Source organism: Ovis canadensis, chromosome 3, assembly GCF_042477335.2.
Source record: "Ovis canadensis isolate MfBH-ARS-UI-01 breed Bighorn chromosome 3, ARS-UI_OviCan_v2, whole genome shotgun sequence".
In the NCBI taxonomy this organism is placed as follows: domain Eukaryota; kingdom Metazoa; phylum Chordata; class Mammalia; order Artiodactyla; family Bovidae; genus Ovis; species Ovis canadensis.
Window position 1 is genome coordinate 85,965,075 of NC_091247.1, and position 27,142 is coordinate 85,992,216.

Sequence of the window (27,142 nt, forward strand, 5' to 3'; positions counted from 1 at the left end):
TTAGGATCTTAACAATTATATATATATGTATATGTTTATATATATTCACACACATAAATAAATATGTATTTTAGTCTTTGTAAATTTGAAATTATCTCTAAGTGAGTCTGGGAGGAAGAATGGAATCCGAATTATCAGGTGAAATTGATAGTTTCTGTGTGCATCCAGTAGCAGAAGTTGTTTATGGATGAATACAGTGTTCAAGAACAGTGCTGCTCACATTTAGCTGTTAAGACTTAATTGAGCCATATTTAGTATTGCTGCTTATCTGTATATGTAGTAGGAAAGTGATTGGTATTCTTGGTCCTATCTGATACTATAGAGGGAGTGAGATGTTCAGTATGTATTTGAGCATCTCTTTTGTAACTATTTCCAAGTGACCTATAATGGGGAAGAAGTTACTTGAAATTTTGCTTTAGTTGTGGTCCTTTAGGAAAAAGTTTAGAATGCAGGAATTAAAGTAACCTGTTTTCTCTCTTTTTTAACTCTAGGTGAGAATTATGAAGATGATGACCTAGTAAACTCTGATGAGGTTATGAAGAAACCATGTCCAGTACAGATTGTTCTTGCACATGAAGATGACCATAACTTTGAGCTTGATGAAGAAGCTTTGGAGCAGATATTACTACAGGAGCACATACGAGATCTAAACATAGTAGTGGTATCCGTGGCAGGAGCTTTTCGTAAAGGGAAATCATTTCTACTGGACTTCATGCTTAGATATATGTATAACAAGGTGAATAGTGTCTTTTAAATTGAACCAAGTTAAAAACAAAAATTACCAACCAGTCTTGTTTAAAAATAATAGATAAAAAGCAGTAAGAGCTGTATCTTTAGTTTCAAAAGATATAGTTCTTGATAAGACTGCTCAGTTAAGACAGTAATGTAAGTTTGTTTGAGCTCTTGATTCTTCTTCATCTCCTATCTCCATAATTCCTCTTTGCAGGTAGTACATATTGAGGCATATGATTGAGCACCTGTGTTCAGTGTGCTCTAAGCATTGTAACTCTAACTCAAAATGTCTGAGTATACTTTAAATTTCCTGAGCATTGTTCAGTCTCTCCTTTTTTGTATTTCCTCACACCTTCCCCTTCTTGATCACCTTTGCAGTAATGGGTGAAGTAGGCTGATAGAGACTTCTGAAAAGGTATACTTATGCTCCTCAAATAAGTCTCCTTTAGAGAATTTTTCTTTTTGAGGTAAGATTCAGTTCCTTAAAGTGACTTCCATGGCCTTCCATGATCTCTAAGCCTCATTCCTTGCCTCTGTAGTTTTTGCAGTTCTTGACTACGTCATATTATCTCTCAGATGTTGCTGTATTGTTGGCTTATCTTTTCATTGGAAGCCTTCCATGATTTCTAAGACTATGTTATGACTGTATGGCTCAGGTCATGTGTTACATTGATACTACTTTAGTTACTTATTTTTCCTGGCTGGTGTAACCTCTGTTAGGAGTGGCCTTATCTTGATTACCATCTCTCTTGTGCCTGGCACTGTAATTGGCCCATCAGATCAGTTCAGTCGCTCAGTCGTGCCCAACTCTTTGTGACCCCATGAATCGCAGCACGCCAGGCCTCCCTGTCCATCACCAACTCCCAGAGTTCACTCAGACTCGTGTCCATAGAGTCAGTGTTGCCATCCAGCCATCTCATCCTCTGTCCCATAGTAAGCACTTATTTTCTGTTTTGACTAATGAATCACCCTTTCTATTTTCACTTTTTGAACAGTTGTTATTTTCCAGACAATTGTTAATTTCCTTCCCTTTCCCTGACTTCGACTTTCTCCTCTGGAAAAAGAGAAAAAAAAAAAAATCTCCCCCCGACTTGAGTCAGAATATTTTTCTAATAGTTGAAAGTTGGGCTGAGGGAATGAGAGTTTGATAGGAACCAAGAAGGAGGAATTGAAATTTTGGAGTGGAACACTTAGGGGGGAACGGCTTTATAGTAAGAGGCTTTAAATGTTCAGAAGGCCACATGAAGGTGCTGGAAGTAACACTTAGAATTATGTAATTGTCTAAACATCTGTCGTGGTGTACATCTTTACGAATTCTGTGTAAAATCTGTAACTGGCTGTGTATGTACCTTGAGATTAAGTAATAAGGCAAACATTCCTAGTTGATTTTCCAGGAAGTTTTTCAGTATTCTTTTTGTAGGAATCTCTGCAGGCATACTTAAATACACCTGAGGATCAAGGATATAGTTCATGTTAAAGAACACTATTTTGCAGAAATTGGGAGTTGAGAAAGAAACGGTAAAGTTTTTCCACTTAAACTTGATTATTTTCCAGAATTTTACATCTGAAATAGAGAAATGTATAATGACTTATTCTTTAAAAAAAAGAAAAAAAGACTACATTTAAAGATGATGGATTTCTGTATTTTGAGGCTCTAACTTCTTAAGTTAGCTTGTGTATATTGTATCTGTCTGTGTCTGCGCTGTTCACTGCAAGTGTGTTTGATTCCAAGTAGGTGACAGATAGAATGTTAGAAGGGGAAGGAAACTTAGATCATTTGCCTAGCAAGTTTCACCTTAGGTGCAATTTCTTATTTGATCTCTGATTAGTTAGTAGTGGCTGTTTAGAGGGGGCGTAGCAGCCCACACATGTGTCATATTTGTTATTTCTGAACTAATAGACGGTGTAGAACCTTACACATTGTTGTAGCCTTCTCAGCTGATATCTTCAAAGGTAACCACTATTCTGAACTCTCACCCCAGGCTAATTTTGTCTGTTTTTGAACTTCACATGAATGAAATCATAAGATATGGGTTTATGTTTGGTTTATTTCATTAACATATCTGTGAACTACCCATGTTTTTGCATCTGTGATAGTCCATTGTTTTTGTTACTTTGATATTCCATTATATAATTATACATTTTTTCAATCCATTTAATTGTCAGTGGATAATCCTAATAAGTTTTAATAAGCTGATTTTTGCTTCACGTGTTTCCGAAGAAAAGTAGATTACTCTGTTGTCAGTAGGAATTGCTAGAAAAATGTTGATCAAGTGATCATATGAAAGTGATTCCAATTTCAAGAATCAGTTGAGGAAGGTAGAAATGTAATGTAGAATTAAATTAGTAAAACTTAGTTTGGGGGATATATTGAACACTAAGTAATGGGAGCTGTTTTAGATAAGGATTCTTAATCCTTTATAGAATTGCTTCCCTTTTTAAATATTTCTTATTTTTTAAATTTATTTTTAATCATTCCTTATTTTTTAAAAAACTTTTGTGAGCAATTTTTAATGTATAAAAGTAGACAGTGAATGCCCATGTACTTAATAATTTTTAGCAAAAAGTGATTTTAATTCTTTTAAGATTTTCTTCCATTTCTTTTTCTTGGTAAACTTATTTGTTAAAAAATTTGATTGTTGGTCTTACAGAGTTTCCCATTCTGGGTTTGCTGATTTTACCCCATTGGTGCAGTTTTCTTGTTCTTTTGTTTTGTGAATTTCCTGTAAATTGTTAGTTGAACCTAGATTAGACTCAGATTTGACTTTTTGGCAAGAGCATTTCATAGATGATACTTTCTTCTATGAGGAGGCGCATGTTATTTTCTCACGTAACAGTTTTTGCATCTTTACTGATTTCTGGGTATTCTGATTCCTAAGCATTTAGCAGGTATTATCTCAGTATTCACAGTAACGCTTTGGAGTTGTGTTAGCATTTCAGCCTGGAGTTGAAGAATGAAACTCAGAGTAAGTGGCACAGCCGGGATTCCAAGGCAGGCCATTGGACGCCTGAGCCTTTATTCTAGAAACTATTATGTAAGATGATGTTTGGTCCATTTATATACTTACACTCAGTTGTTCTTTTTTAAGTGTTTACTTTTCATTGTTTACTTGAGAAATTGAAGTAGACTGACAGGAGTACATGCCTGATAACTTTTCTTGCTCCCTGCTGGAATCTGTGCCTAATAAGTAAGAGTTTTGACTCTGTTTATATCATAATTTCTAGTGGCACTTTAAGGGGACTTATCTATAGTTTTTATTCTTCTCCATTTTAAGAGCTGCTCCCAGAACTTCTTCCAGAGATCAAGAGTAGGAACTATCTTTAAGGATTATATGTGCTACTACATATAATTTGCCAAAAGCATGACTATATCAGGATCAGTATATGGGATGTTGAACTTGGTTTCACTTTTTTCTCTAAGGCTAGTAATATCTGAGATTAAGACTTGGAAATGTTAATCTATGAAAAAAAAACTTGGTTTCTTGTGCTTTCTAAAAAAGAAATGTATTTAGAGGAAGAATAATGCTTTTATAAGTTTCTTCCTAGGGTCACTTTATTATTATTTTTATTTTGTGGTGTGAGTTAAATATAGCAAAGTAGGTAAGCCTTAGTACAGCCAGTGAATTTTTATTGAGTTATACTTTTGTGACCACTGCCTCTCAGATAAAGAAAAGCAGCACTTTTAGCACTCTAGAAGGCTCTCTTGTTCTTTCTCCTAGTTACTACTATTTCCAGCTCTCAGGAGTCACTGCTGTTCTGACTTAAATTGCCATCAATCAGTTTTATCTACTTTTGAATTTCATATAAATGTAATCATAAAGTGTGCACTCGTGTCTGGTTTCTTTCACTTAATATTAAGTCTAAGAGATTCATGTTGTTGCATGTATCAGTAATTGCTTTTTTAATTGCTGAGTGGTATTTCATTGGATGAAGATACCATAGGCCTGGCAAAGGTCAGTTTTCATTCCAATCCCAAAGAAAGGCAATGCCAAAGAATGATCAAACAACTGCACAATTGCACTCATCTCACACGCTAGTAAAGTAATGCTCAAAATTCTCCAAGCCAGGCTTCAGCAATATGTGAAGCGTGAACTTCCAGAAATTCAAGCTGGTTTTAAAAAAGGCAGAGGACCCAGAGATCAAATTGCCATCCGCTGGATCATTGAAAAAGCAAGAGAGTTCCAGAAAAACATCTGTTTCTGCTTTATTGACTATGCCAAGGCCTTTGACTGTGTGAATCACAATAAACTGTGGAAAATTCTGAAAGAGGTGGAATACCAGACCACCTGACCTGCCTCTGGAGTAATCTGTATGCAGATCAGGAAGCAGCAGTTAGAATTGGATGTGGAACAACAGACTGGTTCTGAATCAGGAAAGGAGTACTTCAAGGCTGTATTTTGTCACTCTGCTTATTTAACTTACATGCAGAATACATCATGAGAAATGCCGGGCTGGATGAAGCCCAAGCTGGAATCAAGATTTCCGGGAGAAATATCAATAACCTCAGATATGCAGATGACACCACCCTTATGGAAGAAATCGAAGAACTAAAGAGCCTCTTGATGAAAGTGAAAGAGGAGAGTGAAATAGTTGGCTTAAAACTCAACATTCAGAAAACTAAGATCATGGCATCTGGTCCCATCACTTCATGGGAAATAGGTGGGGAAACAATGGAAACAGTGGCAGACTTTAATTTTGGGGGGGGCTCCAAAATCACTGCAGATGGTGATTGCAGCCATGAAATTGAGAGACACTTACTCCTTGGAAGGAAAGTTATGACCAACCTAGACAGCATATTAAAAAGCAGAGACATTACTTTGCTAACAAAGGTCCATCTAGTCAAGGCTAAGGTTTTCCCAGTAATCACATATGGATGTGAGAGTTGGACTAGAAAGAAAGCTGAGTGCCGAAGAATTGATGCTTTTGAACTCTGGTGTTGGAGAAGACTCTTGAGAGTCCCTTGAACTGTAAGGAGATCCCACCAGTCCATCCTAAAGGAGATTAGTCCTGAGCGTTCATTGGAAGGACTGATGTTGAAGCTGAAGCTCCAGTATTTTGGCCACCTCATGCAAAGAGTTGACTCATTTGAAAAGACCCTGATGCTGGGAAGGATTGGGGGCGGGAGGAAAAGGGGATGACAGAGGATGAAACGGTTGGATGGCATCACCGACTCGATGGACATGAGTTTGGGTAAACTCCAGAAGTTGGTGATGGACAGGGGGTCCTGGCATGCTTCAGTCCATGGGGTTGTGAAGAGTCGGACACGACTGAGCAACTGAACTGAATTGACAGACTTATGGGTTGTTTGTAATTTTTGTTTGTTAGGATTAAGCTATAATGAATGTTCTTATAAAAGTCTTGGTGATGTAAGCACTTATTTCTGTTGAGTTTATACCCAGGAGTAGGAATGTTAGGATCAAAATTCCTTTACACATCGCTGATGGGAGTACAAAATTGGTAAAACCACTACTGAAAAAATTTTGATCCTAACATTCCTAATGGCATGATTTAATTGCCAGATTTAATGTAAAAGTTTAGCTTATTCATTTAATTATTGCTTTAACTGAATTTGCTTTTGAATATTTCACCTATTCCAAGTGATACACTGAATATAACTTAGGTAACAAACTGCTGAAATTGAAAATTTGATATTGTTACTATTTTTGCTTCTGTAAGAAGCAGGCAGAACTTGGTCAGAGTTTTAAGATTCAGTAAGGAAAAATAAAAATTGGTGGGCTTATTTTGTCTGCTGAAAATACACTAAAGAGTTGGGTATAGAGGTTATGTGGACTGTTGACTACTTTCTTTCTGTTAGCATATTAGATTTTCCCTTGATTTCTGAATTGTATATTTCTGTTCTTTCATATGCAGATTTAAAATTAGTGTGATTTCACTTAGAAGGCTTCATCAGATGTTGTCAAAGCCAGAGGAATCAGATGACGTGAAGGAGGCTACAATACGTTGTTCAAAGTCCTTATTGCCATGTTTTAGGAGGGCCTTTCTTGGTTGCATTTCTGAATCTATTCCCTGAAAATGTTCAGTCATCTGTCAGCCTTTGAAATACCTTTCTAGTTTTAAGCTCCAAATGTATGTACTGCCTGTTTTGTGATATCAAAAGTGTTATACCTATGTTATCATTTATTTCAGTTTTGTACTTGAGAGAGCATTAATTATTTTTTCCAGTAGACCTTTTTCTATTCCAAAGTATTTGTTCTTGCAAGTGAAAATTTACTTTCTCTAAAATAATTGACTTTATGAGGTCATTTTTTTGAAGAATATCTCAAGTAATATACTGTTATACATAAGCACTGATTACTCAAACACCAGCTTTAAAACATTTGGGGAGTTAAAACAGTTTTATAGAATTTAAGTTCCTTAATACTAACTTTTTTTGGAGGAGAAAGAAATTTTTAAGTGATTAACTCCCTGCTTCATTCCCCTATTCCCCCTGGGACAGTTTCGATGTTTGACTCAGTGAGTTCTAGTTCAAGATTTCTTTTTTCTCACTCTTTAAAACATTTTTTTTCTTGCCATGTTTCTTTCTATAGTTAATAGGATGTATTTTCTATAGAAGCTTTAGGGAATGTTCACTGTAATCCTTTTGTCAAGAAGCAAGTTAAAATAATAGGATTTATGCCACGTTGCAGTAGTATATGGACATTTAACAGAACTGCCAGTGGACCATTCTTTTTCCTCTTAGACTTCTGTAGTGTTTGTTATAGGCTGGGTTTTGTATGACTGGGAGTCTCTTGTTAAGTTCATGTACGAAGTGTATTTGATACTTTGTTTTTCTTTTAACAGCTTTATTGAAGTATGATTCACATATAATATATAATTTCATCTACTTGAAACCGGTAATACACAGTCCCATGATTTTAGTATATTCACAGTTGTATAATCATCATCACAATAAATTTTAGAACATTTTTATCACCTCAGAATGAAAAATATGAAGCCCTGTACTTTTTAAGCTGTTAACCCACCTATCCCTTATAACCTCTTCTCCCAGCCTCTTGCCCTGAGGAGCTATAATCTTATTTTCTGTCTCTCTGATTCTGCCTATTCTGGGCATACATATAAATGAAGTCATATAATATGTTGTCTTTTGTGTGATTTGTTTCTTTCACTTAGCATAATGTTTTAAATGTTTGTTTACATGCTCTAGTATTACTGGTGCTTCCTTCCTTCTTAAGAATGAATAAGATTCTGTTGTATAAATATACCTCATTTTCTTTATCCATTCATTGTTAGTGGGTTGTCTCCACCTTTGGCTTATGACTGATCCTATAATTATCAATATGTTAATTTAACATATTTTTACTAATTATGTATATAGTACATTAATATGTAATAATGAATGCTAATGGTATGGTATAAGGATTCAGCTTCATTCTTTTGGATGTGCTTATCCAGTTGTCCCAGCACCATTTGTTGGAAAGGCTATCTCCCCATTGAATGCTCTTGGCACCCTTGTTGACAATTAGTTGGTCATAGACATGTGACTATTTCTGCACTCTCAATTCTATTGTGTTGGTCTATTCTAAGCCAGTACTAGAATGTCTTGATTACTGTTGCTTTATAGTAAGTTTTCAAAATAGGAAATGAGTTCTCTTATTTTTTCATTTTTCTTTTCTCAAGGTTGTTCTAGGTCCCTTGCAATTCAGTATGTATTTTGGACTTAGCCTGTCATTTTCTGTGAGAGGTTAGTTGGGATTCTTTTGGTGATTGTATTGAATCTAAAAGATTAGTTTGGGTAATGTTGTCTGAATATTAAGCACTTTGATCTTTGAACATGGCATGTTTTTCCATTTATGTGGGTTATCTTTAAATAAATAAATCCAGCTTGGGGGGTAAAATGTTTTGTAGTTTGTATTTTTTATACTTTTGTTAAATTTACTCCTCATTTGATGATGTTAAAAATAGAATTGTTTTCTTAATTTCATTTTCAGGTTGTTCGTTGTAAGTATACAATTGATATTTTTATGTTGATCTTTTATCCTGAAATCTTGTTTAACTCATTTATTCATTCAAATAGCTTTTTAGTGGACTTTGTAAATGTTATATATATATATGACCATGTCATCTGTAAATATAGTTTTTCTTTTTCCCTTCCAATCTGAGTACCTCTTATCTTTTTTTCTTGGCTGATTGTCCTGGCTAGAATCTCCAGTACAATGATGAATACAGGTGATAAGAGCATGTCTTCTTCTTGCTTTCCTAACCTTTAGGGAGAAACACTTAGGTTTTCACCGCTGTGTGTGAATTGTTTTAGAGATATTGTTAGGTTCAGGAAGTTCTCTCTTTCTAGTGTGCTAAGACAGTTTTTGTTTGCTTTTTAAATCATGAATGGATGTTGGATTTTGTCAGATGCCTTTTCTGCATCTATTCATACGATCATATGGTTTTTCTTTAGTCTGTTGATTTTATCAGTTCAGTCTCTCAGTTGTGTCTGACTGTTTGTGACCCCTGTACTGCAGCATGTGAGGCTTCTCTATCCGTCACCAACTCCCGGAGCCTACTCAAACTCATGTCCATCGAGTTGGTGATGCCATTAACCATCTCATCCTCAGTCGGGCCCTTCTCCTGCCTTCAATCATTCCCAACATCAGGGTCTTTTCAAATGAGTCAGTTCTTTGCATCAGGTGGCAAAAGTATTGGAGCTTCAGCTTCAGCATCAGTCCTTCCAGTGAATATTCAGGACTGATTTCCTTTACGATGGACTGGTTGGATCTCCTTGCAGTCCAAGGGACTCTCAAAGAGTCTTCTCCGACACCACAGTTCTAAAGCATCAGTTCTTCAGTGCTCAGCTTTCTTTATAGTCCAACTCTCACATCCATACATGACTACTGGAAAAACCATAGCCTTGACTAGATGGACCTTTGTTGGCAAAGTACTATCTCTGCTTTTTAATATGCTGTCTAGATTGGTCATGACTTTTCTTCCAAGGAGCAAACGTCTTTTAATTTCATGGCTGCGAGTCACCATCTGCAGTGATTTTGGAGCCCCCCAAAATAAAGTCTGACACTGTTTCCATTGTTTCCCCATCTGTTTGCCATGAAGTGGTTGGGACCAGATGCCATGATCTTAGTTTTCTGAATGTTGAGTATTAAGGCAACTTTTTCACTCTCCTTTTTCACTTTAATCAAGAGGCTCTTTGGTTCTTTTTCACTTTCTGCCATAAGGGTGATACCATCTGTGTATCTGAAGTTACTGATATTTCTCCCGGCAGTCTTGATTCCAGCTGTGCTTCATCCAGTCCAGCATTTCTCATGATGTTCTCTGCACATAAGTTAAATAAACAGAGTGACAATATACAGCCTTGATATACTTATTTCCCAATTTGGAAACTGTCTGTTGTTCCATGTCTAGTTCTAACTGTTGCTTCTTGACCTGCATACAGATTTCTCAGGTGGCAGGTCAGGTGGTCTGGTATTCCTATCTCTTTTATGAATTTTCCACAGTTTGTTGTAATCCACACAGTCAGAGGCTTTGGCATAGTCAGTACAGCAGAAATAGATGTTTTTCTGGAACTTTCTCACGTTTTCAATGAAATGGATCATATTAATTTTTTGAATGTTGAGTTAGCCTTGCATCCCTAGAGTAGTCCACTAAGTTGTGGTATATAATTCTTTTTATACATTGTTGGATTCAATTTTCTAGTATTTTGTTGAGTATTGTTACATCTATATTCCTGAAATATATTGGTCTTTAGTTTTCTTTTTTTTAAATGTCTTCATTTGGTTTTGATATTAAGATAGCACTGGCCTCATAGAATGAATTAGGAAGTATTCCCTCTGCTTCTATGTCTTGGAAAAGCTTAGAGAGAACTAGTATCATTTCTTCCTTAAATGTTTGGAAGAACTTAGCAGTGAAACTGTCTGAACTTAGTTCATTCTTCTTTGAAGATTATTAATTGTTGATTAAATTTCATTAGTAGATACAGACCTATTCAGATGATGTATTTTTTTCCTCATGTGAGTTTGGTAGTTTATTTCTTACAAATAATCAATCCACTTCAAGTCAGTTATCAAAATTGTGGGCATAGAATTGTCCTTAATATTCTTTTATTATCTTTCTAAAGTCCATGAAATTAGTAGTTTTGATTCCTCTAATTTCTGATATTTTTATCTTTTCTCTTTCAAAACAATTTTATTGATCTTTTAAAGGAGCAGGTTTGGTTTGATTTTTTTTTCCTGTTGTCTTGCTATCCTTTTTTCTTGTGTTCAGTGTTATTAAGGTTTCTGCTGTAATTTTATTCTGCTTCTTTAGGTTAAAAATTATTATTCTAGTTTTGGTTTTGGATCTCTTTCCTAATATGTGCACCCGGTTCTATAAATTCTTTTCTAATCATTGCTGTCACTGCATTTCACCTGTTTTCATAAGTTGTTTTTCTCATTTTCATTTAGTTCAAAATACTTAAAATTTTCTGTTGGGATTTTTTTGACCCATGTGTTATTTAGAAGTGTGTTGTGTACACTTCTACTATTGTGGGGTTTTCCAGCTATGTTTACATTATTGGTCTCTAGTTTAATTCATTTGTGGTCTGATAGCATGCTTTGTATGATCTGTTCAGGGTTCTGTTTTGGGAAATGTTCTGTATGAGACTGAGAGGAATGTGTAGTCCATTGTTGGATGAAGGATTCTATAAGGTCAGTTAGATCTGCTTGAATGTTGGTGCTGTTTAGTTCAGCTGTATCCTTGAAAATGAAAGTCTCTCGGCCATGTCCGACTCTTTGCCGCCATGGACTCTATAGTCCATGGAATTCTCCGAGCCAGAATACTGGAGTGGGTAGGCTTTCCTTTCTCCAGGGGATCTTCCCAATCCAGTCATCGAACCCAGGTCTCCCACATGGCAGATGGATTCTTCACCAGCTGAGCCACAAAGGAAGCCCAAGAATACTGGAGTGGGTAGCCTGTTCCTTCTCCAGTGGGTCTTTCCCACCCAGGAATCAAACCAGGGTCTCTTGCATTGCAGGCGGATTCTTTACCAACTGTACTATCAGGGAACTGATAGTTTGTCTTCTGAATCTGTCAATTACTGATTGAGGGGTGTTGACGTCTCCAAGTGTAATAGCGGATTTTCTTGTTTGTCCTTGGAATTCAGTTTTTGCCTCATATATTTTGATGCTTTCTTATTAAGCACATTGAAAATTGTCAAGTTTTTCTGGAGAAATGACTCCTTTTATCATTATGTATTACTGCTCTTTATAATGATAATTTCCTTGTCTTAAAGTCAGCTCTGTCTGAAATTAGTATAGCTACTCTAGCTTTTATTTGATTAGTGTTAGCGTGCATTGGAGAAGGAAATGGCAAGCCACTCCAGTGTTCTTGTCTGGAGAATCCCAGGGACGGGGGAGCCTGGTGGGCTGCTGTCTATGGGGTCGCACGGAGTTGGACACGACTGAAGCGACTTAACAGTAGCAGCATTGTGTATCTTTCTCCATTCCTTTTCTTTGTGTCTAAACTGGTTTTTTTTGTGGAGAGCAAATAGTTGGATTTATTTTTAATCCAATGACAGTTTCTTTCATTTAACTGGTTTATTTCAGTCATGTATGTCTGAAGTGATTATTGATACTTGTTGGTTCTTTTTTATTCTCTTTTCTGCCTTCTTTAGCTTGAATTCACTATTTTATGTGATTCCACATTCTGTTCTTTCTTAGTGTATCTATTTATTTAAACATTAAAATCTAATTGCCTGGAGTTTGCAATATACATTTACAACTGATCTAAGTTTGCTTTTAGAATATTACTATACTGTTTTATGGGTAGTACAGGTACCTTATGACAGAGTATTCCCAGTGCCTCCCTGCTATACCTTATGTTGTTAATTTCCTCTCTGTATGTACCATAATCACCTAATACATTGTTGCAATTAGAACTTTGGACATGCTGTTGTCTATTAGATGAATTAAGGGAAGAATAAAAGATTTTCTTGTCTTTCTCTGATATTCTTTTATATATGTGTCTGAGTTTCCAGCGTTATTATTTTCTTTCTTTGTGAAGAACTTTTAACATTTCTTACAAGGCAGGTGTACTGGTGACAACATCCTTCATTTTTTATCTGAAGAAGAATTTATTTCTCCTTCACTTTTATAGGATAACTTTACTGGATACAGAATTTTAGGTTGGTGGCTTTTTTCTTTTAACACTTTACATGTTTCATTCCATTTTCTTCCTGTTGGTATGGTTTCAGACTAGAAGTCCAAAGTGATTCTTATTGTTCTTTGATCCTCCATAGATATAAGTGTTTTTGTCTTTGTTTTCTTTTGGGATTTCCTTTTAGTCTTTGTCATTTTGCAGTTAGGCTGTGATATGCCTTGGTGTTATCTGATTGTCTTAGATCTGTTCTTTAGTATTTGTCATTAATTTTAGAAGATTCTCAGCCATTATTACCATGAAATTAAAGACATTTGCTCCTTGGAAGAAAAGTTATGACCAACCTAGACAGCTTACTAAAAGGCAGAGATACTACTTTGCTGACAAGGGTCTATCTAGTCAAGCTATGGTTTTTCCAGTAGTCATGTGTGGATATGAGAGTTGGACTATAAAGAAAGCTGAGCACCGAAGAATTGATGCGTTGGAACTGTGGTGTTGGAGAAGATTCTTGAGAGTCCCTTGGACTGCAAGAAGATTCAACCAGTCCATCCTAAAGGAAATCAGTTCTGAATATTCATTGGAAGGTCTGATGTTGAAGCTGAAACTTCAGTACTTTGGCCACCTGATGTGAAGAACTGACTCATTTGAAAAGACCCTGATGCTGGGAAAGATTGAAGGCAGGAGGAGAAGGGGCTGACAAGAGGGTGAGATGGTTGGATGGCATCACCGACTCGATGGACATGAGTTTGAGCAAGCTCCAGAAGTTGGTAATAGGCAGGGAAGCCTGGTGTGCTGCAGTCCATGGTGGCAGAGTCAGATATGACTGAGCGACTGAACTGAATTGATTACTTCTGATGTTTCTTTTATGCTTTTTCCCCTTCTCCTTCTGGTATTCCCATTATACCTATTTACTGGTTTAGTCACTCAGTCGTGTCCGACTCTTTATGACCCCATGGACTATAACTATAGCCCACCAGGCTCCCCTGTCCATAGGCTTTTCCAGGCAAGAATACTGGAGTGGGTTGCCATCTCCTCCTCCAGTATACCTTCCTATATATTGATTGAACCCATGTCTCCTGCTTGCAAGCAGATTCTTTACCACTGCGCCACCAGGGAAGCCATAACTATTTATACCTTTTTATAATTGTCCCACAGTTCTTGAATAGTCTCTTCTGTTATTCTTATCCTTTTTTGTCTATGCATTTCAGTTTGGGAAGTTTTTGTTGATACATGTTTGTGTTCACTGATTCTTTTGTTGATGTGTCCAGTCTGTGGATAAGTATATTAAAAGTGAAAGTCGTTCAGTGGTGTGCAGCTCTTTATGACCCCAGGGACTATACAGTCCATGGAATTCTCCAGGCCAGAATACTGGAGTGGGTAGCTTTTCCCTTCTCCAGCGGGTCTTCCCAACCCAGAGATTGAACCCAGGTCTCCGCATTGCAAGTGGATTCTTTACCAGCTGAGCTACAAGGAAAGCCCAGGTATATTAAAGGTATTCTTTATTTCTATAATAGTATTTTTTCTATCTAACATTTTCTTTTGATTCTTTCTTAGAGTTTCCATCTCTCTGCTTGTATTACTTGTTTTTGCATGGTTTCCACTTTTTAAAATTAGAACTTTTATGATATTTACCTTATTACTTTAAATTTCCTGTCTAATATTTCAAAATCTACATTATACCTGAGTTTGATTCTTTTGATTGCTTTGTCTCATCAGTCTGTTTTTCCTCACCTTTTGATGAGGAAGCCAGGCTTCAGCAATATGTGAACCGTGAACTTCCTGATGTTCAAGCTGGTTTTAGAAAAGGCAAAGGAACCAGAGATCAAATTGCCAATATCTGTTAGATCATCAAAAAAGCAAGAGAGTTCCAGAAAAACATCTATTTCTGCTTTATTGACTATGCCAAAGCCTTTGACTGTGTGGATCACAATAAACTGTGGAAAATTCTGAAAGAGATGGGAATACCAGACCACCTGACCTGCCTCTTGAGAAATCTGTATGCAAGTCAGGAAGCAACAGTTAGAACTGGACATGGAACAACAGAATGGTTCCAGATATGAAAAGGAGTACGTCAAGGCTGTATATTGTCACCCTGCTTCTTTAACTTCTATGCAGAGTACATCATGAGAAACGCTGGACTGGAAGAAACACAAGCTGGAATCAAGATTGCCATATCAATAACCTCAGAAATATCAATAACCTCAGATATGCAGATGACACCACCCTTATGGCAGAAAGTGAAGAGGAACTAAAAAGCCTCTTGAAAGTGAAAGAGGAGAGTGAAAAAGTTGCTTTAAAGCTCAACATTCAGAAAACGAAGATCACAGCATCTGGTCCCATCACTTCATGGGAAATAGGAAACAGTGTCAGACTTTATTTTGGGGGGCTCCAAAATCAGTGCAGATGGTGGCTGCAGCCATGAAATTAAAAGACGCTTACTCCTTGGAAGAAAAGTTATGACCAACCTAGATAGCATATTGAAAAGCAGAGACATTACTTTGCCGACTAAGGTCTGTCTAGTCAAGGCCATGGTTTTTCCAGTGGTCATGTATGGATGTGAGAGTTGGACTGTGAAGAAGGCTGAGCGCCGAAGAATTGATGCTTTTGAACTGTGGTGTTGGAGAAGAGTCTTGAGAGTCCCTTGGACTGCAAGGGAGATCCAACCAGTCCATTCTGAAGGAGATCAGCCCTGGGATTTCTTTGGAAGGAATGATGCTAAAGCTGAAACTCCAGTATTTTGGCCACCTCATGCGAAGAGTTGACTCACTGAAAAAGACTCTGATGCTGGGAGGGATTGGGGGCAGGAGGAGAAGGAGACGACAGAGGATGAGATGGCAGGATGGCATCACGGACTCGATGGACATGAGTCTGAGTGAACTCCGGGAGTTGGTGATGGACAGGGAGGCCTGGCGTGCTGCGATTCATGGGGTCACAGAGTCGGACACGACTGAGCGACTGAACTGAACTGTACTTATCAGACATGAACTATCAGAAAATCGGAACTGAGAGTTAAGCTTTTACTATGAAATTTTATGTTAATCTAGTTCTAGCTCGGAGGTGTTTTTAAAGTTTGCTGCTTTAGATCCCATAGACTTCGATATTCTCTCCCCTCCTCCATTGTCCTTGGGTTTCCCTAAGAACTCCTTAAATAGAATCTCTGTCTTGCCGCTGTGTCAGTTGTAATCCATTGATTGATGTGGTGGTAATGTGTGTGTGAGGAGAGCTTTATCATTTTATTATTAAATTTCAGTTTTGTAAGTGGACCTGAGTCCCTGGGCTGTGACCTTCAGAAATTTTTTTTCTCCCTTTGCTTGAAACAGGAAGGCTAGAGGGAACTGGAGTTGATGAATTGGACTTTCCCAGAGTTAGATAAAGCTCTGATCAGGTAGTTTGCCTTGAAGGGCTGGCCTTTGTTAGTGGGGACTGCTCTCAGGGCTTACTTGCCCCGTGTGTGTTTGAAAATGGTTGCAGGGAATTCCCTGGTGGTCCAGTTCTTTGGGGCTCAGTGCTTTCACTGCCATGGCTTGGGTTCAATCCCTGGTCGAGGAACTAAGATTCCACAAACCGTGTGGCAGGTTCAAAACAAACAGAGAGAACCTCAGGGAACTTCTTGTGGTAAAAATGAACCTCCACAGGAGCTCTTAGGTCTCAAGCTAGTTTCCTTTAGCTTCCAGCAGTTTGTCCATATTAATTTAAGTGTTTCTTCAGTTTGCTCTAGGAGTTTCTGCTTCTGGTAAACTGACTTTCGGCTTGCAATTCTTTGTATTGCCCTCTCTCCAGAGTTCAGTGTGCAATTTTCCCTGTGACCCTGATTCTCTGATCAGAGAAAGAAAGGTCATTGGTTTTCATGTTGAGCTTTTTTCTTGTTGTGAGGCTGATCTGCTTTTTTACATTAGCTTTATACATGGGAGCACTGAGACCAGAAGTCCAGTGGAAGGCTATAAAATCAGGTCTCAACACCAAACTAGAAGTGTTTTCCCTTTCCTGTTCTAGTAGCACTTAAGTACACTTGAAAAATTGTGGTTAAAAAATGCATAACAATTTCCCTTTTTAGTCACTTTTAAGTGTACAATTTAATGGCATTAAGACTGTTCATATTATTGTGCAGTCATCACCAGAACTTTTTCATTTTCCCAGACTGAAGATCTGTACACAATAAACTCCTTCCTCCAGCCCCTGATAACTGCTTTTCCACTTTCTGTCTCTATGAGTTTAACTACTCTAGATATTTCATGTAAGTATAATCATACAATTTTGTTATTTTGTATCTGGCTTATTTTACTAAGCGTGTCTTCCAGGTCAAGGTCATCGTTGAACCAGAATCATAAGAAAAAAAGATTATTTAAACTTATTCTTCTTTGGCGTGTAGCTAAGTTGATATAGTTGTCCTTTGTCTGAGCTTGTGACTTAGGTCAGTCATTATGCTATCTGTCTGTCCAGCCCCAAAAGGGAAGAGTTGGATGAGGAGATGGGTAAGATGTTAGACAGTTTTAAAGTTGTTTTCAAAGTCTAATGTTTCTTAATTTGCTCTAGGACTTGCAGAGTAGTCTTACGTATTCAAATGAAAACTCTTTAAGTTATGCTTGGTGGTCAGAATGTTAATATTAGCTTATTCTATCGTTTGGGTGTTTGCTGTTAATAACCTACCTCCTAAGTTAGGTACTAGTTTATACAGATTAAGATTTTTATCTGTTATGTTTTTATGAGGAATGCTGCATAGCTTGGAAGGATCTGCCATTTTGTTGTACAGCTACTTGGATCTTTAATTTCATCCTTCTGTCCATTTTCCTTATAGCTGTGTTGAGTTGTTAGGCTTCTCAGTGCACCTTTGTCTTTTGGCCTGCCGGTTGTTGAAGTTAGGAGACCTGGCTGGACCACCAACTCAGTGTGCAGATTAACCTAGATTTTGTTTCACTTTGTTGCTAGAGAATGTTATCTTTCCTATGGTGAAATAAGAATTTGTTTCTTATTGTTTAGAGCAGGTAGGGGTTCTTTATTGTTGATAATTATATTATATTGGTGAGTCTTTTTGGCAAGGATTTGTGTTTATTCACTATAATATTTGACTACATTCAAAGTTCAAGTCTTTCCAGCTGAGATGCCTTTTGCAACTGGGACTTATTCAGTAAGCTTTTTTTTTTTTTTAACTGGAGGATTAAGATAATTTTTGAAATTTTTAGTTTTTGTACCTGTATTAGTAAATGGTATCAGGTTACTGTTTTTCAAGGTCTTAAGTTTGCTTCTGCTAACTTATGACAGCAGACAGTATCTGTTATGAGCGAGGCTCCTTCTCAAATTCATTAGCATGCTCCTGAGGGCAGAGATATTTGTTCTTTTTCACTGCTCTGTCCCTTGAATCTAGAACAGTGGCTGGCACACAGTAGGGGTTCAATAAATATTTGTTGAATGACTTATTAAAAATATACCAGTGTTCAGTATGTTAGAGAAATAACAAGACTTCTTAATTTCATGTTTTGAAATGTCAAAACTTAAGTGGTTTTAATTAGCTAGGTTCTCTGATTTACCTTTTTTCTCATTCTTTTATTGACTGATCAATTTAGTACTTCTGCTTCATTGACTACGCTAACGCCTTTGATTGTGGATCACAACAAGCTGTGGAAAATTCTTAACGAGATGGGACTACCAGACCACTTTACCTGCCTCCTGAGAAACCTGTGTACAGGTCAAGAAACAACAGTTAGAACTGGATGTGGAATAATGGACCAGTTCAGAATTAGGGAAGGAATATGTCAAGGCTGTATATTGTCACCTTGCTTATTTCTATTCAGAGTGCATCATGGAAATGCGGGCTGAAGGAAGCACACAAGCTGGAATCTAGATTGCCAGGAGAAATATCAACAACTTCAGATATGCAGATGATATCACTCTAATGGCAGAAAGCTAAGAGGACCTAAAGAGCCTCTTGATGAGGGTGAAAGAGAAGAGTAAAAAAGCTGGCTTACAGAAAGAAAAACACCAATACAGTATACTAACACATATATATGGAATTTAGGAAGATGGCAATGACGACCCTGTATGCAAGACAGGAAAAAAGACACAGATGTGTATAACGGACTTTTGGACTCAGAGGTAGAGGGAGAGGGTGGGATGATTTGGGAGAATGGGAATTCTAACATGTATACTATCATGTAAGAATTGAATCGCCAGTCCATGTCTGACGCAGGATGCAGCATGCTTGGGGCGGGTGCATGGGGATGACCCAGAGAGATGTTGTGGGGAGCGAGGTGGGAGGGGGGGTCATGTTTGGGAACGTATGTAAGAATTAAAGATTTTAAAATTAAAAAAATAAATAAATTTAAAAAAAAAAAAAAAGCTGGCTTAAAACTCAGCATTCAAAAAAGTAAATCATGGCATCCAGTCCCATCACTTCATGGCAAATAGATGGGGAAAAAGTGGAAATATTGACAGACTTTATTTTCTCAGGCTCCAAAATCACTGCAGATGGTAATTGCAGCCATGAAATTAAAAGATGCTTGCTCCTTGGAAGGAAAGCTATGACAAACCTAGACAGCGTATTAAAAAACAGAGACATCACTTTGCCGACAAAGGTCCGTATAGTCAAAGCTGTGGTGGCTCTAACAGTAAAGGACCTGCCGGCAGTGTGGGAGACCCAGGTTTGATCCCTGGGTTGGGAAGATACCCTAGAGGGGAAATGGTAATCTTGCCTGGAGAATTACATGGACAGAGGAGCCTGGCAGGCTGCAGTTGAGCGCTGAAGAATCGATGCTTTCGAACTGTGGTGATGGAGAAGAGTCCCTTGAAGAGCAAGGAGTCAAACCAGTCAGTCCTAAAGGAAATCAACCCTGAACGTTCATTGCAGGACTAATGGTGAAGCTGGAGCTCCAGTACTTGCATCGATCTGATGTGAAGAGCCGACTCACTGGAAGAGACGCTGATGCTGGGAAAGACTGAGGGCAGGAGGAGAAGTGGGCAGCAGAGGCTGAGACGGTTGAATGGCATCACCAACCCAATGACATCAGTTTGAGCAAAGTCCAGGAGATAGTGAGGGACAGGGAAACCTGATGTGCTGTAGTGGGTGGAGTCACAAAGAGTTGGGCGACTTAGTGGCTGAACACTAGCAATGCAGTAAACATCTCCATTACAGGGTAAACCAAGAAGAGTAATATATAGTTAGTACATCTTTTGTTAATGAGACACCAGTTCTTTTTAAAGTTCTTTTGGAGATAGTAAGGTTAACAAGCATCTTACTTAGCCTATGATTTCAGTCATCTATACTTTTTAAAATTTAGCTTTACTCTCTTATTCATGTATTGTTTCTAGCAGTGATTGAAAGGATTTTATTTCTTCCATCTCTCTTACCCATGTGCAAAAAGGAACATGTTGAAGCTTAATAATTTAAAAAATTTAATGTATTTATTGAGCAAATATTTTGAGCACCTACTGCGAGCCAGGCACTATTCTGTGTTCTGGGGATACTATCCTGTGTTTTGAGAGGAAAAAAATGACAAACTTTTTTCTTCATGGAACTTAAATTCTCATAGAAGAGATAGGGGAAAAAAATAAGTAAAATTAAGTAATATGTAGAATAAAAGCAGATTTCTCTAATAGGATAAATTCTTTTAAGTTACTTGTGTAGGTTGAATCAGTTCATTAAATATCAGTTTGCCATTGTTGGGGAATGAGGTACTACGTGTGAGAACGTAGAATAAGGAAGGCACTTTGGTAGAAACAGTTTTGTAAATCAGATGGTTTATAACCTGTGCTCGCAATACTTACCCTTACACTGCAGTGCAAAGCCATTTAAAGGGAGCCACCTGAAGTGTCAGTAATAGGCTTTAAGAGTTCAGAAAAGTTGGAGTTTCTTTTCCTGACCACCCGCTCAGTCTAGGCTGAGACCAGATGGAGCAAAGGCATAGCGATGCTAAGCAACCTATGTATTTGGGAATATTGACCTTTTTTGTTGTGGGACAAACTGGAAGATGTGTGTATGTGCTGGGGGTACTTTAGGAGCAGAGATAGGGAATGTAAAGGTGGATTGTATACAACAGGTCTCCAGATGGTCCTGTAAAGAAATGGGGAGCCACAGATGGCTTTTTAGTGGGACCATGGCATGATTTTAGGTTTCTTGTTGAGAACATTAAGTGACAGTTGGGAAGGATGGGTTGGAGGGTACAGCAGGGAGGTTCAAGGTGATTTGGAGCATCTAAAAACTATAGTTAGTGCAAGACTATAATTGGGCTTATCTAGGGTGTACTGTTAATCTTCTGATCCCTGTGAAGGGTGCTTCTTGAAGCACAAGTCTGTAGTATATAGTATAAATAGAGTTGTACCATGTGTCAGCCTTGTGGCCAACAGAGGATGAGGGTCTTAAGTTGAAGATACTGAAAGTGAAGAAGAGAGTCCAAGAGAATTTTGTAAGTGATAGGATTGGTAACTACTGGGGATGGAGTTTTGTGGAATAATAATTATAGATGGTTTGTGTTTTACCATCTGAGCCACCAGGGAAGCCTACTGATGTTTAAGACTGATCTTCATATTAAGTAGTGATAATTTGGGCAACACTTTTTTCTCCCGCCTTTTCCTCATTAAGTCCACCTTACACATCTTTCTCCACCCCTAATTGGAGCTTTGTTATCTATTTTGGACTATATAGTAAAGCTTATTAGAAGTATTTCTGAAACAAAGGAATTTTTCCTATGAGGGGTGGTACTTTGAGAAAAGGGTATATGGGCTTTAAATATACTTAAAGTAGAGGGCTCTTAATATATGTCAAAGTTAACTCATTTATCATTCCAGATTTAATTTTCTAGATAAATTAGCTTATGGCATATTAAATTTCATATAATTTTATAATATTACAACAGTTTAGTCCCGTAATGTATGTGCTGAAACATTTTATTATAGAAAAATTTAAATATACCCCAAAATAGTAGCGTATAATGAACTCCAGTGTACCCACCCACATTTTCCTGGTCTTATTTCATCTGTTTTCCTCTCTGCCCTTTTACTTATGTATTTACTGTAACTAGATAAGGCTTTATTATTATTATTATTATTACAACCTCAGAGCCATTATTATGTCACACAGTCATCTTTACCCCAGCTTAGCACCATCTAATACAATACCCAGTGTGGATTCAGATTTCCCTTTTGGTTTTGAAAAAGACTTATAGTTGGATTGTTTGAATCAGATTTTATACAAGTCTTGTGGTTATTTTTAAAGTTGATGTTTTTTGAAGAGAAAATTAAGGCAGTGTGAAAACATTTTAGTATAAGCTATTCTAAGAGAGCAGTGCTGTTTTGACAGTCATTCTGTCTGGAACTTGGTTTTGTAGAAGGAGGTGTCAAAATAGCTGGTATCCTATTTTTATGATTTTGAACATAGGAAGTCTTTCCAAAGTGGGAAAAGTGGGTGTGACCCCACTTATCTAGAAGCCTAGAGTGAAAATGTGAGCAGATTTGAGAAGGTTCAGGTCCCTCTGTGAAGGATGTGGGATTTGGGACTGTTTTTGTAACTGCTTGTTTAATGTTACAGTATATTTTATCTCCCTGGATGTACCGGCCTTATCTATAAAATAAGGAGTGGATGATTTCTTTCTTTTTTTCCTAAAATTTTTATTGAAGTGTAGTTGATTTACAATGTTGTAAAGATTGGGTGATTTCCTACATTCCTTTTGAGTTCTTATTTTTGTGTGTTTTATTTTATATTTATGCTTGATTTCAACAGGATTCTCAGAGTTGGATTGGTGGAAACAATGAACCATTGACTGGCTTTACATGGCGAGGTGGTTGCGAAAGAGAAACAACAGGCATACAAGTCTGGAATGAAGTATTTGTGATCGAGAGACCTAATGGAACAAAAGTAAAATTCTTTTTATAGTTTTTTTTTTTTTTTTACTGTTTTTTCTTCCTTATTTCTTGAGCAAAACAACACAGAACTCTTATTATCTGGTAACTTAAACATGTGGACTATTATGTCAAAATGTGTGAGATATGTACTTTTCTTGACTTAATTACTGATATTTATGGTAACCGTTTTATATTTGACTTTCATAAATCACTGTTGGTGAGTTTTTACTTAGTATTTCAAACTTTTAAATTCCTAGGTGGCTGTGCTGCTAATGGATACCCAGGGTGCCTTTGACAGCCAGTCAACTATCAAGGATTGTGCCACAGTGTTTGCTCTGAGCACCATGACTAGTTCTGTTCAGGTGAGACACAGGGATGCTCTAGCATGATCAGTTCACATAACTCTAATACCTTTGCTTTTCCTCAGAATGCTATTTGATGGAAGAAAAGAAGGACCAAAATTAGAGAAACTATTTACATTTCTTATTGCTCACTTACGTTTCTGTGCTTGCTGTCTGGGCTTACAATGTGAAATTTCGTACTTTTAAGTGCTTAGCGGGGAAGCAGTGAACCAGTAGCCAGTGTCTTTGGTATTTTGTTGTGGCATCAATGCTCTTTTTTTTTAAGGAGTATATATTATTGTATATTATCCTTAATTGAACTCAAGGATATTCAGTTGATACTGTGGCTGCCAGATACAGTAAAATGTAGAGTGTATTTTTATTTTTTGGCTAAATCGACCAAACAGCAAAACCAAGTAATTAAATTTAGTTTTCTACTGGATGTGCATGGCAACTAGTACTTGATTATTTGGATGAATGGAGGTATGTTTATATAATAAACTAGGGTCATATTTAACTTAGGAAACCTAAGTAATGTTTATATAATCTAGGATAGCACCTGTTTCCACTTAGAAAGGAGTAAAATTCTTTTCTTTTTTCACTTATGCTATACCCTAGTTATGTTTGGTGTTGTGTCAAGTTCTAGTCTCTTTGAGCTAGGACATCTTTTTTCTGTATAATGTAGACTGATTGGACTGAATTAAACCACCACAGGTCATTTTGTATTTTTTTACTTTCCCTTTTATGGGCTCATCTGTGGTCGATACTTCTCTGGCTGAAAAAAGAATTATTGAAGTATGGTGGTTAGGTCCAGCTGGTGATGTTTCAAGATACATATTTGCAAATATTTTAAAGAGTATGTGCCTCTCCTGAGGCAAGAAATATTTCCTACTGATGAGAGACTATAGGTGATGCCGTCACAGTGCCTTGGCTTCTGTGCTTTCCCTTGGTGTCTGGAGTGTACGACTAGCCTCGATTAAAGTTCCCTTCTCCTTCCTCAATTCGAAGTATCTAGCTGTCAGTGGAAACAACTTGTGGATATTATTACGAGATAAAAGAGAAGGGGCTTCTTTTTATTATAGCGATGGAGATACCTGTCTCTATAAACTAAATGATGTTATTGGGGACCCTTAGAATCTCTCTTTTCCTATTTGTTCTACTTTTTTTTTTCCGATTTTACAGGGTGGCACAACTGCCATTTTCCTGAGGCAACCAGAAGCCACATTTTTGTGTTTGTATTATCACATTATAGCCCTTCAGATTAGCTGACTCTCTGACTTGCTTTAATTATAAGCTCTCTGTCCTAAAACTTATACTGTGGCGTTCTGTTGTTTATTTAACTTTATGATAGTGAGAGGCCTAATTTTGGAAACTTAAAGCCATTTTCTTATTGTAAAATGAAAATTCTAGCTTTGCTTGACTGTCTCATAATGTGATTTTGTGTGCAGTCAGAAATGAAATCCGAATGCGATAATGCATAAAAAAGCGCTTTGTAAACTAAATAATCAAAAAGATTAATTTTTTGTTGTTTTTTAAGGCCGCACTGACCGGCACGTGGGATCTTAGTTCCCTAATCAGGGATCGAACCCATTCCCCCTGCCTTGGGAGCACAGAGTCTTAATCACTGAATTTGCAGGGAAGTCCCTGAAATTATTTTTTATTATTACTTCTTTCCTGATTCTTGAGGCCGGATTTCTGTCCTTTCTTATTATGTAAGTTATATGATTGATAGGCTAATGACAGACTGATCCCTTTGTCATTTATTTTTTCAAAAAATAATTGTTGAGCATCTTGTTAAGTACAGTGTGGTATACGAGTACAACACAGTATACTAAGTACTAATGATCTACAGTAAACAAATCTTTTCTCTGCTGTTTATAATCTGGCCCTGACAATGAAAGGATCTGGGCCTATTTTTTAAATGCTAAGGTCCATATCAGTGAGAATAGGTTGGTCATGCTCTCAGTTTTTAAGTTTAAATAGAGTTTAATCACCTCAATCATTAATTCCTTTTTAAGTACCTATTTGGAATTAGCTGAGAAAATCATTTTAAGTTTGCTGGCTTATAGTGGCTGTTTATTTTCTTGACCTCCAAGTGGTTAAGTTGGATCAGCACTTTTTTGCGGTTAGAATAGATTGTTCTCTATTTGGAGTAACCCTATTTTCTTAGATATGTTATTTCTTAGCAGAGGCTGCAACTATGGACACCTACTACTTTTCTCCTTTGGTGGCCTAGGTGATCTGGTAAAAGATCTGATTCAGAAGGACTGGACCTAGTGTATCTTCTCTCCAGTTTCTCTCTTGCGAGTGCTTGAGTGAGTGATAGTCACTCGGTTGTGTCTGACTCTTTGTGACCCCATGGACTGTAGCCTGCCCGGGTCCTCTGTCCATGGAATTCTCCAGGCAAGAATGCTGGAGAGGGTTGCCATTTCCTTCTCCAAATGCCTTTCATGCCCCTCTCACAAAAAGGAGCAATCCCTAATGGTGGGATTTTGGGGCACTGGGGTGCTGCCTGCATCCACTCAGAAGCCTGCATGGTGGGTAGGCAGTCAAGTCTGACTGTTCATTCTCCTCCCTAAGCACAGCTCCAGTCCCAAGACACATCCCTTTAATTCCCATTGGCCACTGGCACTTTACAGAATTTTTGCAAAGTCTCTAAAATTCTGCATGGATGAGGTACTTGCAGCTCCATTCTAGGGTATAATGGTTTCAGAAGGTACCCTGAATGATGCTCCATAGATATTAGGTCTCAAACCCAGTTCTTCTTACCTTTCCCCTGCCCCAACCCAAACCATTCCACTTCCAGAATGCCAGGTCACATTGGTCCATCTCCCAATGGACTGCTGAACGCTTCTTCCTCAGACTTGGGGACTGAGGAGAGAAAAGGGGTCAAGAGCCATGAGTTCTCCATGTTTCTCAGCAAGGAGGATTCTGGACCCAAAGGGTCTCAGTTTTACTCATGGACAATACAAAGTTAGGGTCAGATGCTCCTCAATGCTCCTTCTGGTTCTAAAATTCTGTTTTTGATAACTGCATTTTTCACATTCCTTCAAAAATATGTGTAGAAACATTAGTAATTTTCAAATAAAGAAGCTATAAAAGGTACAATATAATTCTTTTGAAAAGCTACTTTTCAAATATAATCAGTATTTAAATTAGCAATTTTTTAGCTTTTTTTTTTCATACAATGGCAGTTCTTTCAAACAGGCAAAAAAAATCCAACCAAAGGCACTTAAGAAATTACTTAAGAAATTATAAGACCTTCTCTGGTGGCTCATATGGTAAAGAGTCTGCCTGCAGTGCAGGAGACCGGATTCAGTCCCTGGGTTAGGAAGATCCCGTGGAGAGGACAACTGGAGTGGCAACCCACTCCAGTATTCTTGCCTGGAGAATCCCATGGACAGAGGAGCCTGGCGGGCTATAGTTGATAGGATCACACAGAATCGGACATGACTGAAGTGGCTTACCATACAAGAAATTATATGTCATTGTATTCAGTTTGAAAACTTAGCCGATTTGATATTTATACTTACTTAATTTACCATCATCAGCTCTGGCCTGTGTGGCTTGCAAAGCCTCCTAAAAATTTGTGAAAAGGGCAAGAGTGCCACCTACTGTTGTGTATGTTGTGTTTTTTGTTTTTTGTTTTTTTAAACAGCTACTACAGTCTGGTAAAATTTTCCTGTTATTTAGACTGAGTTTGCTTAAGTAAAAAGATAATCATATTAGAGTCAATGGTAGTTGAGGCACCCATGAGTAACTATAAACTATATATTGTGAATGCTCCAAGGAGGAATTTGATCTTTGTAGAACTATGCCCTTCACATTCATTCACTTAGAAAAATAGTTCAGGAAATCCTATACTTAAGAAAAAAAGACAAATCATGGCGTAACATTAAAGAAACTTACTACATAAGTGTAAGTCTGTAAACGTACAATATAAGTATACTGCATATACTTAAAAAAAAAGTCTGCTGCTTTCTTGGCCCCATATGCATGTATTCCTGATTTTTACATAGTTTACCACCACTGCTCCCCCCTTAGTGTTTTACAGTTAGGAAAGAAGAAATCCTTTTCATCACTAGTTAAGATAATGATCGAGTCATTCATATGTGTTCAGGTATAAAATAGCCTTCATTTCC

General features: G+C 37.4%; 1 protein-coding gene across 4 annotated transcripts in view; it reads left to right on the plus strand.

The window, feature by feature from the left end:
- ATL2 (atlastin GTPase 2) overlaps window positions 1-27,142 on the plus strand; it is a 69,852-nt gene that overhangs the window by 30,453 nt on the left and 12,257 nt on the right. For 3 of the 4 annotated variants that reach the window (XM_069583524.1, XM_069583528.1, XM_069583525.1), the window contains exons 2-4: window positions 492-736; window positions 22,538-22,672; window positions 22,917-23,021. In XM_069583524.1, coding sequence (XP_069439625.1) covers window positions 492-736; window positions 22,538-22,672; window positions 22,917-23,021 — 485 coding nt within the window. The remainder of the gene's footprint in view (window positions 1-491; window positions 737-22,537; window positions 22,673-22,916; window positions 23,022-27,142) is intronic. The other variant, XM_069583526.1, reaches the window with a different exon arrangement.